This window comes from Hippocampus guttulatus, chromosome 16 (genome assembly GCF_054856545.1).
Source record: "Hippocampus guttulatus isolate MCC_2025c chromosome 16, RoL_Hgut_1.0, whole genome shotgun sequence".
In the NCBI taxonomy this organism is placed as follows: domain Eukaryota; kingdom Metazoa; phylum Chordata; class Actinopteri; order Syngnathiformes; family Syngnathidae; genus Hippocampus; species Hippocampus guttulatus.
Window position 1 is genome coordinate 2,585,079 of NC_141276.1, and position 13,812 is coordinate 2,598,890.

The window sequence follows — 13,812 nt, forward strand, 5'->3', positions numbered from 1 at the left end:
ATCATTTCAATCAGGTGTGTTGCAACAGGGAGACTTGGAAAACATGCAAGACAGCGGCCCTCTAGGACCTGAGTTTGACACCTATGGGCTAGATTTTCTTTTTTTGCAATTGGTTCATTAGTGAGACTATCTAAAAATGTTTATCACAAAAAATACTGACTGTATGCAATGCACTGTTTGCTTCTGGAGTAAATAAATGCAAAACACACTCATGTCAGACCTGTTTTATTGCAGGCCAGATGGTTTCCCTCCAGGGCCATTAGGGCTAAATATGAACTCCCAATTCACTTCAACGTATTTCTTGGACAAGATCCCAGCCATTTCAACATTTCCCAACTGCGGTTATACGTTATAAATGTCAATAAGCGCTGCAGGACGCATGGTTCCATGGTGTAATGGTTAGCACTCTGGACTCTGAATCCAGCGATCCGAGTTCAAATCTCGGTGGAACCTGAATTTTCTTCCTATTCTTAACTTTCGTTTTTAACGTTTTGGCTCATAAATATTTGTTACTTAATTCGATTAGTTGTCACGTCAATGAAAAAAATAGTTGACTGAGTACAACCACACAAAAAGCTCGACTTTTTTTTACTAAAACGGGTGCTCAAATCATGCCTGCGTAGAAAGTTCAAAACAACGAACACGTACAATATGACAATCGCTACTTTGTAACAATTTCTGACGTTTCAAAACGTGTGTTGATCATTCCTTTCGGAATTGTACTGCACCGGAAGTAGCCTCGAGCTGAATCACGTTCACTAATATCTTGTCAAATTCAAGATGGCAGCGGCGATGGACGTAGACGCACCTAGCTGCTCCAGTAGCGGAGCAAGCAAGAAGCGATTTGAAGTCAAGAAGGTATGGTTTCGTGAGTTTATTCGCGTGAATAAACGACACTTTCCCCATGGATCAACACGCTAGCTAGTTGCCATCAATTAGCATGTTAAGTTGCTAAGTGCACAGCGGCTTAGTTGGCTTGCGGTTAGCTTGCTTCAAGCAACGTGAATTTTCTCTTATCGTTTACAATAAACTTGTAGTTTTGTTCACTACAGTTTTTTGTGGACATAAAGACAAGACATCCCGTATGCGATACATATATATTCGGCAGTCTGCTAGGAGCGAAACCGACACATTTGCTTTAAATGCTTTTGGAGCTTCTTAATAAAATGTTGATTGTTTAATTTGCTGTGCTGTACTAACGGTTGTTTTATTTCCCCCACTAGTGGAATGCTGTGGCACTGTGGGCCTGGGACATTGTTGTGGATAACTGTGCTATATGTCGAAACCACATCATGGATCTTTGTAAGTTCACATGTAAAACACACTCACTGCAGTTGTTTTGAGGTTCAACTGTGAACGTGTGACAGAATTAGCTTACATTTGGCCTCTGATGTCCAGTTGAACGAATCACTATCAATATCTGAAACAATTCATCTAAGAACCAAGCAGCATACAACTTGTCTGACATGTTAATGGCAGATGCATATATCATCAGACAAATGCACAATGACATTTGTGAATAAAAGGGATTAGAAATATCCCAGGAACATGGACATTAACCTTTCATTCTTAAAGCTTCTTCTTGAAAGATGTAATTTGCATAAATATGTGTGACTTGTTTCCCCATCAGGTATAGAGTGCCAGGCCAACCAAGCTTCTGCCACGTCTGAGGAGTGCACAGTAGCCTGGGGTGTCTGCAATGTGAGTTTGACTGAAGAAACCCGATTATAATACTTGTCATTTAAGTGCATATTGTGCCTCATTAAAAGCTTCTCTGAGCAGCTAGCAAGCAACAAATAATTTCTACCTGCAGAAAAATCTATTGAATCCTCATTGGGTGATGTTTTTAATGGGGACACTGACACTTTAACGTTGCGATGCTCATGTGTACATTTCTCTTTGTCATCCCCAGCATGCCTTCCACTTCCACTGTATTTCTCGCTGGCTCAAAACTCGACAGGTGTGCCCTCTCGACAACAGAGAGTGGGAGTTCCAGAAGTGAGTAAATTAGGGATTTAAAATTTCACGTTGCTTAAATGTTTTAGAATGTCAATTTAATGTCCTCTTTTTTCCCCCACAGGTATGGACACTAGATGGAGATGTTCACTTCCTCCTGGTTTTGTTTAGGTCTTACCCACAATGCATCTCTTCCCTTTCACCTTATTGTAATCGGTTGTTTCTCCACTTTTTTCGTTTCAAATAAACCGGAATATGACAGAACAGATGGAAGTAAAACCTTTTTTCGAATGCTTAAAAGTAATGTTAAAAATAAAGTGATGACTATTAAAGGCGATTTGAATTTATGTAAAATGATCTTAAGGATGATTTGGGGTTGCAGAGGGCACTTGCTGTTTGAAAGAAACAATGTCACATGCCTTTTAGAAACAAGCTTTATTAACCATTTTTCCTAACTAGGTCAGACTTCATACCTCTTTTTTTTTAATGACGACAGCATTGGTTTGGTTCCCACATCCCAACAAACCCTCACTGTTGTTTAAATGACTGTAAAAATGTGTTAGCGAGTGCTGGAGCTCTCAGATTGCAAATGCAAGAAACCTCAACTTTGTGGTTAATTGCCAGCTAAGTTAGAGGTCATATGTCTCAGAAACCTCCCTGGTTGCTTTTAGTACTGATTAAATAGCTTTGATTTGAATTCACCCCCAGCTCCTCTTAAAAACAAGCAGATTAAGTGACCAACTGAAAAGGTTTGATATGCGCATCATAGGTTTACTGAAAAGCCCTCAAAAAGATCGCCACAGCGAACAAGATCCTCGCCTCATCTCTGGTCTGGCCCCGTCTACGGCTGAGGGGCAGCGCCCCCAAACTTTGAGCTCAGCTTGGTAACGAGCGCCATGATCTTGGGGTTGCTTTGGTACTTTGTGATGTTCGCTGGGTTCTGAGCCACATCCTGTAAGGCGGCCATCACCTCCGGATCCTGTCGGGAAATTGGATCACTACTGTTGTAATATTCGAGCGAGACCGAAGGCTGTCATCACGTTAGTATCAAGCAGCCCTCGGGAACAGTGAGTCACCTGCATGGCGGTGAGCAGCTCGGGATCCTGCAGGAGGTCATTGAGACCGGGCATGCCGGCGGCTCCGCCTGGGAATCCGCCGGGGAATCCACCAGGGAATCCCGCACCACCTGTGCCAAACCACTCATTTGGAATCACATCCTAAATATTTCCTCCAGAGGCCAAACGCCCAAACACTTTATGCATGGTGAGCGTTGTATGTACGCAGGAGGAATCACCAAGAGCGACACTTCATTTGTTGAGCTACAGTACGTTGATAAAACGTGCATCAACTTGAAATGCGCTGATAAAACAAACAGTTTCAGAACCAAGTGGAAGAATTATACTTTCAAAAAAGTGCAGCAGCTACATCTTTCATTCCTACCTGGGAAGAATCCTGCTCCTCCTGCCCCTGGCCCTCCCCTGGCTTCCTCTCCCTGTAGGGACGTGAAAGACACTTTATTACTACTTTGCTAGGTATCAAAACATCACCTTCCCGGAGGTGTTTAATTTCTTGACCAAATAACTCACCTTCTGAGCCCGAGCGTGCTCTTCCCTTGCTTTCTTGATACGCTCTTGTTTCTCCCTGATCTCCCTCTCTTCCCTCTTTCGTTCATATTTGCGCCTGTGCTCGATGATTCTGTTAGCCTGTGATGAAAAGAGACGGGGTCCAACACAAACGGAAGATTGACGCTGCAGCCAGCAACTCCGTTCTGAGCTTGAACTATATGAAGACGCGGCTGCTATACTGACAAGGTTAGCCATCAAAATAGGAATAGAAATTGTACTTTTCAGTGTCAAATATTTTTACTTCACCAACCAACCACTAAGTGTCCATGAAAAACAATTTTTTTGAGCGGCGTCATATGAACATGCTTCTATCTGACCTTCGGTTGAACCTCCTTAAGCAGTGCGTCAGCATCCTCATCATAATCCAGTCTACATGTTGTGGCCAGATCCCGGGCGGCCTCCTCCCAGTGGCCAAGCAGCCTGAAACGAATAAAACTAATATTGCAAATCGTTCTCCACCTTGTGCACACTGATTTTGAAAGGTCAGATCAAAAGAATTTAGGACTGCTGTGCTGCTACATTTTCGGCTCTTTGAACCAACTGAAGTGCAGAGTGACACCATCACGAACTAAAACCCACAATGCCAATTATAACTGAACATTATTGTCGAAAAAACAAAGGTACTTGTGAGCTTTTCCCCTCCACTTGTAAGGCTGCGCCGAGTCCGGGTTGATCTTGATGGCTCGATCACAGTCTCTGATGGCTGCGTTGGGTTTCAGCATCTTAACGTAAACACTAACAAAGAAGATGGGACACGAGTAGCATCTCAAATTGTCCCCGGGGAACGACTTGAATCGTGGGATGCAAGAATTCTCACCTTGCCCTCTTGGCATACATGATGGCCACACAGGGGTTCAGCTTGATGGCTTCGGTGAAAAGATCCAGAGCTTTCTGTAGATCTCCTACAAGAGACGGACGGGAATGGCTTTTCAGGAGCGTAGAACTGTGCCAAGGCACAATAGCAATGCTCCATTCCTCCTGCCTTCATTAGCGGCGAGTGTAAACACTGTGGCTGTGTGCAAAATGTCTTCCCCTCCAACTCTGTCGTGGGTCTGCCATTTTGTTTCGCATTTTGGAAGTGCAGTGGACCCAAATTAATGTTGACGAACCTTCTCCAAGAGCATCAATGGCTTCCATCTTCTTGTCATTGGCCATGTCCATCATCTCTTCCGTCACCTGAGTGAAGGCACGCACACACTTCATTTTCATAACTGAAATGCAAGTTTGTTTGCATATTTGCCCAGGAGTGCATTTCACCTCAACATTATCCGGATCTCCCATTTCCTGTGGCTCGTCCGTGTCTGGTTCAATGACACCCTCAAGATCTATTTCTGAAAAAGCAGAATGCGGAACTGCACTGCGTTTCTTTTCAAGGGACACTTCTTATGAAGTGAAGTATTGCACGAGAGTTAATATTACATCAGACGTGCAGCATGTCTAACTACATCGTAGTCCTTCAAGCATCAAAATGAGAAGGCTCATGATGGATGAATAACATAGCAAGGTAGCTATAAAAAATAAAAAGGAATCCGGATCATGCTGGTCAAATAATTACCAAGTTCACTCTCCTCGCTCTCAGATGGCATGGGAGGCTCAGGCTCAGTTGGGGAAGCTGTCGATGTCGGAGGAGGACCACAAGGACACTCGCCCTACAATTATGAATCCAAATAAACCTCCATTAAATAATCTCATTATTTTTACATAAAACCTTTAGATTAGACAAAATCAATCTTGCTCTGGATTATTGCTATGTTGCTTATATGCTTGATCGTCGCAAGTGAACTATTGTTTTCTATAGTGATGGTCGTAGTACTTGTCGACTGATACACATCTATCTTGGTAAGAAACCAAATAAAAAGTATCAAAATCTACTATGAACAGTGGGTAAGTGATCAAATTAAAACAATTAGTGTATTACCTGGCAATGACCTTTGGGGGAGGATTGGGAAGGTATCTTTGCACCCATGCTGCAGAGTGGACAACATTCTTGTGAGCCAGATGAAATTAAATGCAAAACATGTCATTGTCCGCAAAACATTTTCCCCATTAAATGAAAGTTGTTCCAAACTGTGCATCTAAATTACACACAATATGTGGTAACCTTTTACAGATTGTTCATAAGGTGCTAAAATAGTTGTTTGTTCCAGTACTTTTTGCACAACGCGGCTGCTGAACAGCAGAATTCATGAACATTTCCAAGAATGACCTCTTCAATCCCTTTCTGTGACTCTGTCTAAGACAGGCATGTCCAGCTCTGGGCCTGGAGGGCCACTGTCCTGCCTGTTTTCCATCTCTCTGGGCTGCAACACACCTGATTCAGATGATCAGCTCATCAGCCAGCTCTGAAGCAGCATTAGAACAATCCTGATGATGTGAATCAGGTGTGTTGCTCCTGGGAGAGCTGGAAAACGGGCAGGACAGCGGCCCTTGAGGACCGACTTTGGACACCCCTGGTCTAAGACATGCATCGTTCACATTTCATGTGTTGAAGGGGGCGGTTCAAGTAATACTTCCAATTGAACAATGGCATGTATTGGTCAATTCGTGGCTCAAATCCCTGCTGTGAATTTTGCCGGGTCTGCTCAGTAGTGCAAGTAATTCCCTTCACTTAGAATTATACATAATTGCCTTTGAAAAGACTCAATATTTTTCAACGAACTCATGCTGGTTTAACTAGTTTTTCAAGTTGCCTGGACCTGACAAGCACGTTTGTTTTTGGATGGGAGGGTATATATTTGCTTATGTTAGTAACATATTGACTGACCAACATATCGAAATAAAAACATAGCATCTGCGACTCAGAACACCCACGGAAACAAACTGCAGTCACTTCTCAGCTTTTATGGGGCGCAACAGACCTCTGCAACCAGGTCCGGAAGAAAGCCATCTCGGGAAGTTGCAGGACGGCGGGATTGGACTCGCATAGTTGCACGAAGCCCTTCAACTCTGTCACTTTTCGAGAGTCCATGCTTTTCTGTCACGTCCAACACGCACTGCGTGGCATCATAAAAACAAACCACTCAGAAGTTCGCCAAGTTTAAGCACCATGCCCGTTTACCGTTACATAGCTTAGCAGTTACATGCTAACGTGCATGAACGAGACGCATGCTTATTTATTTATGTCCGCACGCATTTTGTGAGAAATGATTCCAAATGATCACATTAACTCAAAAAAAAAAAAACGAAGCCGTTTGTGTCGCAAGACACCGATAACGGCAGTAGAACAAAACAGAAGTTTCGAGAGACATGAACCACATTTGACGCATGATCCCGTCGGAAATGTTAGCATACTGCAATATTTACCAGAGTTGAAAGAAAAACAAGATTGTACGTTAAAGCGTTGAGTTTACTAATAATAAAAAAGAATAGCACCTGTGCAAAGGCTCGTAGATTCAACACAAAAGGTGAGAAAGCTGAACGTAGAAGTCGATATTTAACGTCGCGAATCTGCTTCTTTGGAGCAGGCGTCGTTCCTGTCTTTTCATTCAGGCAATAAATAAGAGACCTACATATTAGTGCCCTGTTATTTGTCTTACAGGCATTACAGCGAAGACTCGAGCGCAGTAAAATTTGTCATGGGAGCATGAAACGAAATGTGTTGCAGGGTGATGACGTAAGAAGAGAATCGACCAATCGTAGCAATCCATGCTGGTTCTAGCATCCCTAAGGCAGAAGTCAGGGTATAATGTCTGAAATTCTACCAATGCTTTAGCAACCCGGCTAGTAAGGAAGCTGTCAAGTCACATCTTTTCAATTGTACTTGAGTTCTGTAGTGTATTTCGACTTTGTCAGGTTGTTGGCTGTTGGCAATAAATATTCTATGTTTGACAACTTCTCTGTTCCTCAGCACTGTAGAAAACGGCATGTGTCCGTGACCTGTGTCAGCGACGATGATGTCCTCGGGAGGCAGTGTGCTTAGGGCTGCTGTCACACTACTCCCAAGAACAAGCTGGAGCCGAGGTGAACTCTTACCCCTCCCAAATACACTAAAAGCGAATTTTGAAAGGTAGCCCACGGAACATGAAGCTTGCAAAACAAAACTGGTGGCCCTTCACGCACCCAAGAATTAGCTCTCAGTTTCCAAAAGGGTGGTGACCCCTGTTATATCTTTTTTGTTTGTCAGTGAGATGTGTACCTCGGTCACAACTGTGTTTCACCAAGCCTTGATTGGCCTGAACATTGGTATTTATATAATAAGTAAACCTGATGGTGTTGTGTTCCTCTTCGTAGGATATTTGTGGTGTCCATGCAGGAACATTTCTGTGAAACCGGGAGATCTGAAACCAAAGACGGTTCCTGCTCGCTACCTTGGCCAACCAAGCCCTTTTACTCATCCACACCTCATCAAACATGGTATCATTTATGTTGTACTGGTTTATCATTACATACAAATATGTCACATGTCCAGTAGTATTTTTTTAAGAAAAAAAACAACAACAGCAAATGTAGAAGATCGATAGATTTAAGCTATATAGCATTTTTCCTACTGTATCTAATATGCTAGATTCACATTTCCCTTCCAACAGCAGTGCTTTGAATTGCATAGGCAATAAAAATTCCGACATTGATCAACATAATAGCTTGGAATATTTTAATTTGTCTGGTCTTTTTGCCTAACCAGTAAATAAATGGCATCCCTCCAGTCACTTGGAATAAGCGCATACTGATTTGAAACATCTGAGATGATCAGGGCAACATTTGAATCTTAGAAAACGAGAATGATCTAGCAACAGAGGTGTTCCTTTTCTTCTGTTTCCTGGCTTCTGTCAGTCAACTGTGCTCTTTGATTCTCAGGTGAGGTGACGCCTGGCCTGAGCCAAACAGAATATGAACTCCGTCGCCACAGACTGGCTTCACTCATCGAGGCCAAGTCGGACAAGCTCGGACCATTTGCCTCGTCCAGCACTCATGTGCTCATTGTTTTGTCCCATCCGACCCGCTACATGACTAATGACATCCCTTATCCTTTCCACCAGAACCAAGTGAGCTTGCATTCATCGTTATGTACTGTATAGTGGAACCTCTTAAAATGATGGTCTCTGAACAGGTCTTGTGACAGACGCTGAGGTCATGTACAATATGCTGACATGATGTCACACACGACTTTAGTTAAAGATTTGTGCAATGATAACGATGTACTTTTGCTGGTAGATTTCCCAATGGTATGGTGTCTGGCACCTTTGACTTCAGAGGCTCCATGTCAGGATCCATGGCATCCATATATTCAAATATGAGACTTTTAAAGATAGACTGAACCAAAATATGTACGCGACACTTTTGTTTTTGCTTGCATTTTTTGGCGAGCTGGGCTTTTTCTACAGACTCAGAAGGCCATTTCCCTCAAATATTGTTTACAAATCTGTCAGAAGTGTGATATACCTTTCAAATATGAGATTCAAATTTTTACTTTTGCCAATCGTGCCCTTGCAAAACTTTGCCCAGGACTTCCTCTACCTGTGTGGCATCTTGGAGCCTGACAGCGCGTTGGTTCTGCACGGGAAAGGGCGACCGGACCAGGCCATCTTGTTTGTTCCTCGCAGAGACCCAGGCAGGGAGCTGTGGGATGGACCACGATCGGGGAAGGACGGAGCTGCGGCTTTGACTGGCATCGAGCGGGTTCATAGCACAGAAGAACTTGGTCTGGTGCTCAAAAGCCTCAAAGGTGGGCTGAATGTCATGTTGCAGAGACATTCTCTTTCAAGCCAGTGATGAATGGAATTTAGCATTCTGGATGGTTGGAAGTGCCTGAAGTGTCGCTTTAAGTTGTTCGCTCAAGCATCAGACTGATCAGTGTTTTACATTATTGAGAATTGCTGACATCTACTGTCAAGCCAGCCACGGACGATGCTGTTGAGTCGTGTTGGGCGGCATGCGTGGTTCCGCAGCAAATTTTCACTCGTTACCGACCGTCCGCAACAAATGAAAGCTAGTTGCAAAAGTTTCCCTGTCTTTTGTGATTTGATAGAAGCAAAATATTTTGTTCGCCCACTGCAGTGGGGTAAAAGTACACTTCCCACCTGTAGGGGGAGCTGTGGCTCAAAGCCATCTGGAGCTATTGTATCATCTACCTCTGCTTTTAACGGAGCTGATGAAGGCGTTTAAAGAAGCCGCTGAACTTTATCCTTTCCTCTCTACTGTCATCTTCCACCAGGCTCTACGCTGTGGTATGATCATTCTCATCCATCCAACCCTCGGCTCCACCAGGCACATGTCAGTCCCGTCCTGGAGGCGGGGCCAGTGCCACGCCCCCTCAGTCCCCTCATTCACTCACTCAGGGCTCTGAAGAGCTCATCGGAGGTGGCCCTCATGCAGGAGGCAGGTCGCATCACAGCGCAGGTGGGTGTTTCAGTAAACGTGAGGTGATGTAGCTGCAGGGAAGCGTCTCACGCCAATTCAACTTTCCTTTCAGGCTTTCAGGAGGACGATGGCTCTGTCTCAAGGAGATGTGGATGAATCTGTACTCTTTGCTAAGGTACTTTGGCAAACTAAAGCGCTTTCCTTGAACTGTTTTCGCCGTTGGTCAGGGCATTTAAGCCCCAGTTGTAACGTTGCTGTTCACAACTTGATGGAGAGAGTGCACAGCTTTCCTCACAGTGTGAAAGAAATCATATCAATTTAATTTTAGCATGCCCCACCTAAGGCATCAGTATCAGAAATGGCTGTAATGCAACATACTTGGGCAGTTCTCCTGGCCCATATCCCAAAGCAAGCGGCTAAGCAGTTGGCGCTGGTGAATGTGGCACGACAAATTTATGTCTGTCCAATTTAACCAGAATTACACTGTCAGTAGAAAAACACCAGTTACCTCATTCTCAGCGCTATATAAATAAAGATGTATTGCATTGTTTAGTCGAACGGCTTTCCCAAACATGACCAAAATATGTAACGTTCTTCATTTAACTTGCAGTTTGATTTTGAGAGCCGGATCCAGGGTGCTAATTTCCTGGCCTATCCGCCCGTGGTGGCTGGAGGGAATCGTGCCAATACACTGCACTACATCAACAACAACCAAGTCATTAAGGTAAAAATGTGAATATGCTGAGCCAATTAATCAGGTTGATACCAAAATCATCTTGACCACCACCTTCTGTCTGTTTCTTTCCCACACTCGTCTCTGTGACGGGCTCAATGCATGAAAAATTAGGCCCACAAGCTAATAATGCCAGCTTAAATAATAAGGGGGGAAAAAAACGACACCTCTGGAAATTTTCTTCAAAAAGGGGAAGAAGTCCAATGTGTGAGAGTGACTCGTATTTATTCTGCACTTTATTAGGTTTTTGTATGTAGGCATGTAAAATTTATTTTTTTTAACTTGGAGATGGCTGCTTTATATACGTCACCCTTTATTGCTCTCCCTCAGGACGGTGAACTGGTGCTTCTCGACGGCGGCTGTGAATATTTTGGTTATGCCAGCGACGTAACCCGGACGTGGCCGGTAAATGGGAAGTAAGTTAATAATCTCGAGTTCAGAATCAAAATAAACATTTTGCTGTTAATGGCATCTCTTTCCGCCGTGTGCCTCTCCCCGTTCCTGCCAGATTTAGCGCTCCGCAGGCGGAACTTTATGAAGCCGTCCTGGAGGTGCAGCTCTCCTGTTTATCTCTGTGCTCGCCGGGTGTCAGTCTCGACCACATTTACAGTACCATGCTGGCCCTGTTGGCAAGACAGCTCAAGCGTCTCGGCGTCGTCAAGGCCGGTACCAGCGATGCGGATGTACTAAAGGTCATGAGACTTTCCTTCATTAGATAATTGTCTCACCGAAAGAAGATTGATTCATACCTCGATATGTTTTAAAGTAGAACAATTTGTTTTTGGGTTGACTCGATGGGATGCACTCTCATCTTTTAAATCCAAACTGATTTTACAATTCGGATTGGTTTTTGGCGACCCAGTGGGCGAGTGGTTAGCGCATTGACCTCGCAGTGCAGAGGTACCGGGTTCGATTCCAGCTCCTTTTCTTCTCCTCTTCCCAGGCTGCAAGACGTTACTGCCCCCATCATGTTGGACATTACTTAGGCATGGATGTCCATGACACTCCCGAACTGTCCCGCTCGCAACCTCTCCAATCTGGAATGACCATCACAATAGAACCAGGTAAAAGCATGACAAGAGCAACTTCCTCCTGATTTTTTTTTCTCCGAGAGGTCTACCATCTTAACCTACTTTGTGTTATTTTTATGATGTCATCCAACACACACACACACACACACACTGCTCTGAAGCCACAAGTATTTGAATGCTCCGGATGTATCTGCTTTTATGTGTTCTTCTTACCGCAGGGTTGTATATCGGCGAGGAAAATGAGCATGCCCCAGAGTGTTTCCGCGGCATGGGTATCCGGATCGAGGATGATGTGTTAATTCGAGACAAGGGGGGGCCCTTAATTCTTTCCTCTGATGCCCCAAAGACCATTGCTGCTGTAGAGCTGGCTTGTGCCCAAAGGTAGGGCAGGAGGGGACATGGCTCTGATGGGAGGCGTTCGTTGTTCTCCATTTCTCAGCTGTCTCCATGGTGATGGAAGAAGTTGGTGGCGCTCCATAGAACTTGTGGACTCATCACACCGATCGATTTTAAAGAAAGAAAGATTAATTACAGCACAAGTATATTGGCAAACAAAGAAAACCTCAATGAGTTGTAAAAACTAATATTTGGGATGTTGCTTTTTCTTTCTGGACGCATACAGTATATTTATTTGCATCCATTCTCAAAAAATGATCAAGAGGTTAAACTTGGTCTGACCAGTCCATAAAACTTGGTTCCAAACCTTTATGGCTCATCCCCGTACCTATTTTTTAAAACCCAGTCTCCATCTCACACAAAACCATCTTGTGTGCAGTTTTTTTCCCCATTGTGACAAAATATCAAAACGGGTATTGTGTTGATAATTGACTTGCACATTTCCACATTTCACAATTAAAATTATTATTATTTTTTTAGGAGTAAAGGCTCCAAACGACAGTTGTGTAGTTGTATTACGTTGTTCCATTTATTGGACTAAGAAAGCTTCCAAGTACCACCGTCGCTTTAAGTTTGAACGTCTCCCGTGCGTTTCCGGAGAATCCCGAACACATCCGAACACTTCCTCCTACCATCCTCCCCTTCACGCCTAATGTTGCCGTACCTCCATCCCTCCCCCCGCATCAGAGTTGAAACAACAAGCCGCCATTTTGTTTGTTCGGACTGACCGTCCGAGCGGAGGAGATAACCGAGGGAAGGAGTGACTCTTGGCGACCGGTGACAGCCGCTCTGACAACCGCCGGCTGGATAAACAACCTGGCCAGATTCCGTCCGTGTTACAAAGAGAGAAAAAGACCGGGAAAGAGAAGGCAGCTGTGGCGAGGAAGCGGGAGTCGGTGATATTTATATATTTATATATGAGAAGGAAATACTCTGAAGAAAAATCCAAGGCAGGGGGGGTGTTTCGCGGAGCGGAGACGCGGAAGAGGGCTTCATAACCTAACGTACGAGGGAATTTGCGTCAAACGGGTGTAGAGAAACATGAAAAATAATAATGCGTGCGTCGCGCAGGAAGGAAAGAGTCCACATAGACAATTATATAAATAAATTGCTGCCGGGCAGAAGGGAGAGGTGGAAAGAAAGACGGGTTTAAAGACAGGAGATAAGAGTCGGGATCAACGCGAAAGGGGGTGTTCTCCAACCACAAAGAGTCAATGAGAGGTTTTACTAAGCCCCGAGTATTTTAAGGGGGGTGGCGGGGGTCAATTATTGTTGTGCCGATGCGGACGTGTTTGCTTCAGAAATAGACATAATTTCATCAGTGAGCCAACGTCCATGTTTGTCACAATACCCTCGCCTGCTTCACATTTTTCAATAAAATCTATTTTCCCCTTGTGAACAGGCGAATATATTACCGAGAGCAGTGAGGTGTAACGTAGGTTTCTCCGGTCTTGCTTGCAAGCGTTTTAAGGAGAGTTAAGGGAAGATGCTCATCTGGAGCACAGATAAGTGATCGTCTGTAAAATCAAACGAGGCTTATTGGATCAATCTGACTGGCCGCCGATTGCCAATTAGCACCTCGGTTGCCCTCCAGAACTGTGCTAGCCACGAATAAAGTCTGCTTCAGAATCGCTTGAACCGTTTGTGATTTTTGACAAGTTTCTTTGGTCTCGTTGCCTCGCCGGCATGCTGCAGTAGGCACGATCTCTCGCCGAGGGGTTGCAACCAGCAGATGTGCAATGTGAGCCCGTTCTCGTATACCCAGTGCCTTGCA

At 44.3% G+C, this 13,812-nt stretch overlaps 3 protein-coding genes and 1 non-coding gene across 5 annotated transcripts; 3 read left to right on the forward strand and 1 right to left on the reverse strand.

The window, feature by feature from the left end:
- The first annotated feature begins 381 nt into the window (after nucleotides 1-381).
- trnaq-cug (transfer RNA glutamine (anticodon CUG)) lies at nucleotides 382-453 on the forward strand. The gene has a single exon. It is a non-coding gene; the product is annotated as a tRNA-Gln (tRNA).
- A 243-nt stretch (nucleotides 454-696) lies between these two features.
- Nucleotides 697-2,220, forward strand: rbx1 (ring-box 1, E3 ubiquitin protein ligase). Its single transcript, XM_086133218.1, has 5 exons — nucleotides 697-858; nucleotides 1,224-1,302; nucleotides 1,631-1,701; nucleotides 1,913-1,998; nucleotides 2,081-2,220. Exons 1-5 carry the CDS (start codon nucleotides 781-783, stop codon nucleotides 2,091-2,093), a joined length of 327 nt encoding a protein of 108 aa, XP_085989344.1. The 5' UTR covers nucleotides 697-780; the 3' UTR covers nucleotides 2,094-2,220.
- Nucleotides 2,221-2,372: 152 nt separating this feature from the next.
- On the reverse strand, nucleotides 2,373-7,120 carry st13 (ST13 Hsp70 interacting protein). Its single transcript, XM_086133216.1, has 13 exons — nucleotides 6,954-7,120; nucleotides 6,440-6,574; nucleotides 5,500-5,548; nucleotides 5,137-5,230; nucleotides 4,839-4,912; nucleotides 4,691-4,757; nucleotides 4,399-4,483; nucleotides 4,206-4,316; nucleotides 3,899-4,001; nucleotides 3,543-3,659; nucleotides 3,397-3,448; nucleotides 3,033-3,142; nucleotides 2,373-2,935 (listed from the first exon to the last, which is right to left on the reverse strand). Exons 2-13 carry the CDS (start codon nucleotides 6,547-6,549, stop codon nucleotides 2,798-2,800), a joined length of 1,110 nt encoding a protein of 369 aa, XP_085989342.1. The 5' UTR covers nucleotides 6,550-6,574; nucleotides 6,954-7,120; the 3' UTR covers nucleotides 2,373-2,797.
- A 139-nt stretch (nucleotides 7,121-7,259) lies between these two features.
- On the forward strand, nucleotides 7,260-13,676 carry xpnpep3 (X-prolyl aminopeptidase 3, mitochondrial). 2 transcript variants are annotated; one of them, XM_086133215.1, is made up of 12 exons: nucleotides 7,274-7,337; nucleotides 7,429-7,541; nucleotides 7,812-7,934; nucleotides 8,376-8,563; nucleotides 9,024-9,243; nucleotides 9,733-9,917; nucleotides 9,991-10,053; nucleotides 10,489-10,602; nucleotides 10,942-11,027; nucleotides 11,120-11,303; nucleotides 11,555-11,675; nucleotides 11,861-13,676. In XM_086133215.1, the coding sequence occupies exons 2-12, from the start codon at nucleotides 7,472-7,474 to the stop codon at nucleotides 12,025-12,027; spliced, it is 1,521 nt and encodes a 506-aa protein (XP_085989341.1). In that variant the 5' UTR covers nucleotides 7,274-7,337; nucleotides 7,429-7,471; the 3' UTR covers nucleotides 12,028-13,676. The 2 variants fall into 2 exon arrangements, with proteins under 2 accessions (XP_085989340.1, XP_085989341.1); XM_086133214.1 differs by having other exon boundaries at nucleotides 7,260-7,541.
- The last annotated feature ends 136 nt before the right edge of the window (nucleotides 13,677-13,812 follow it).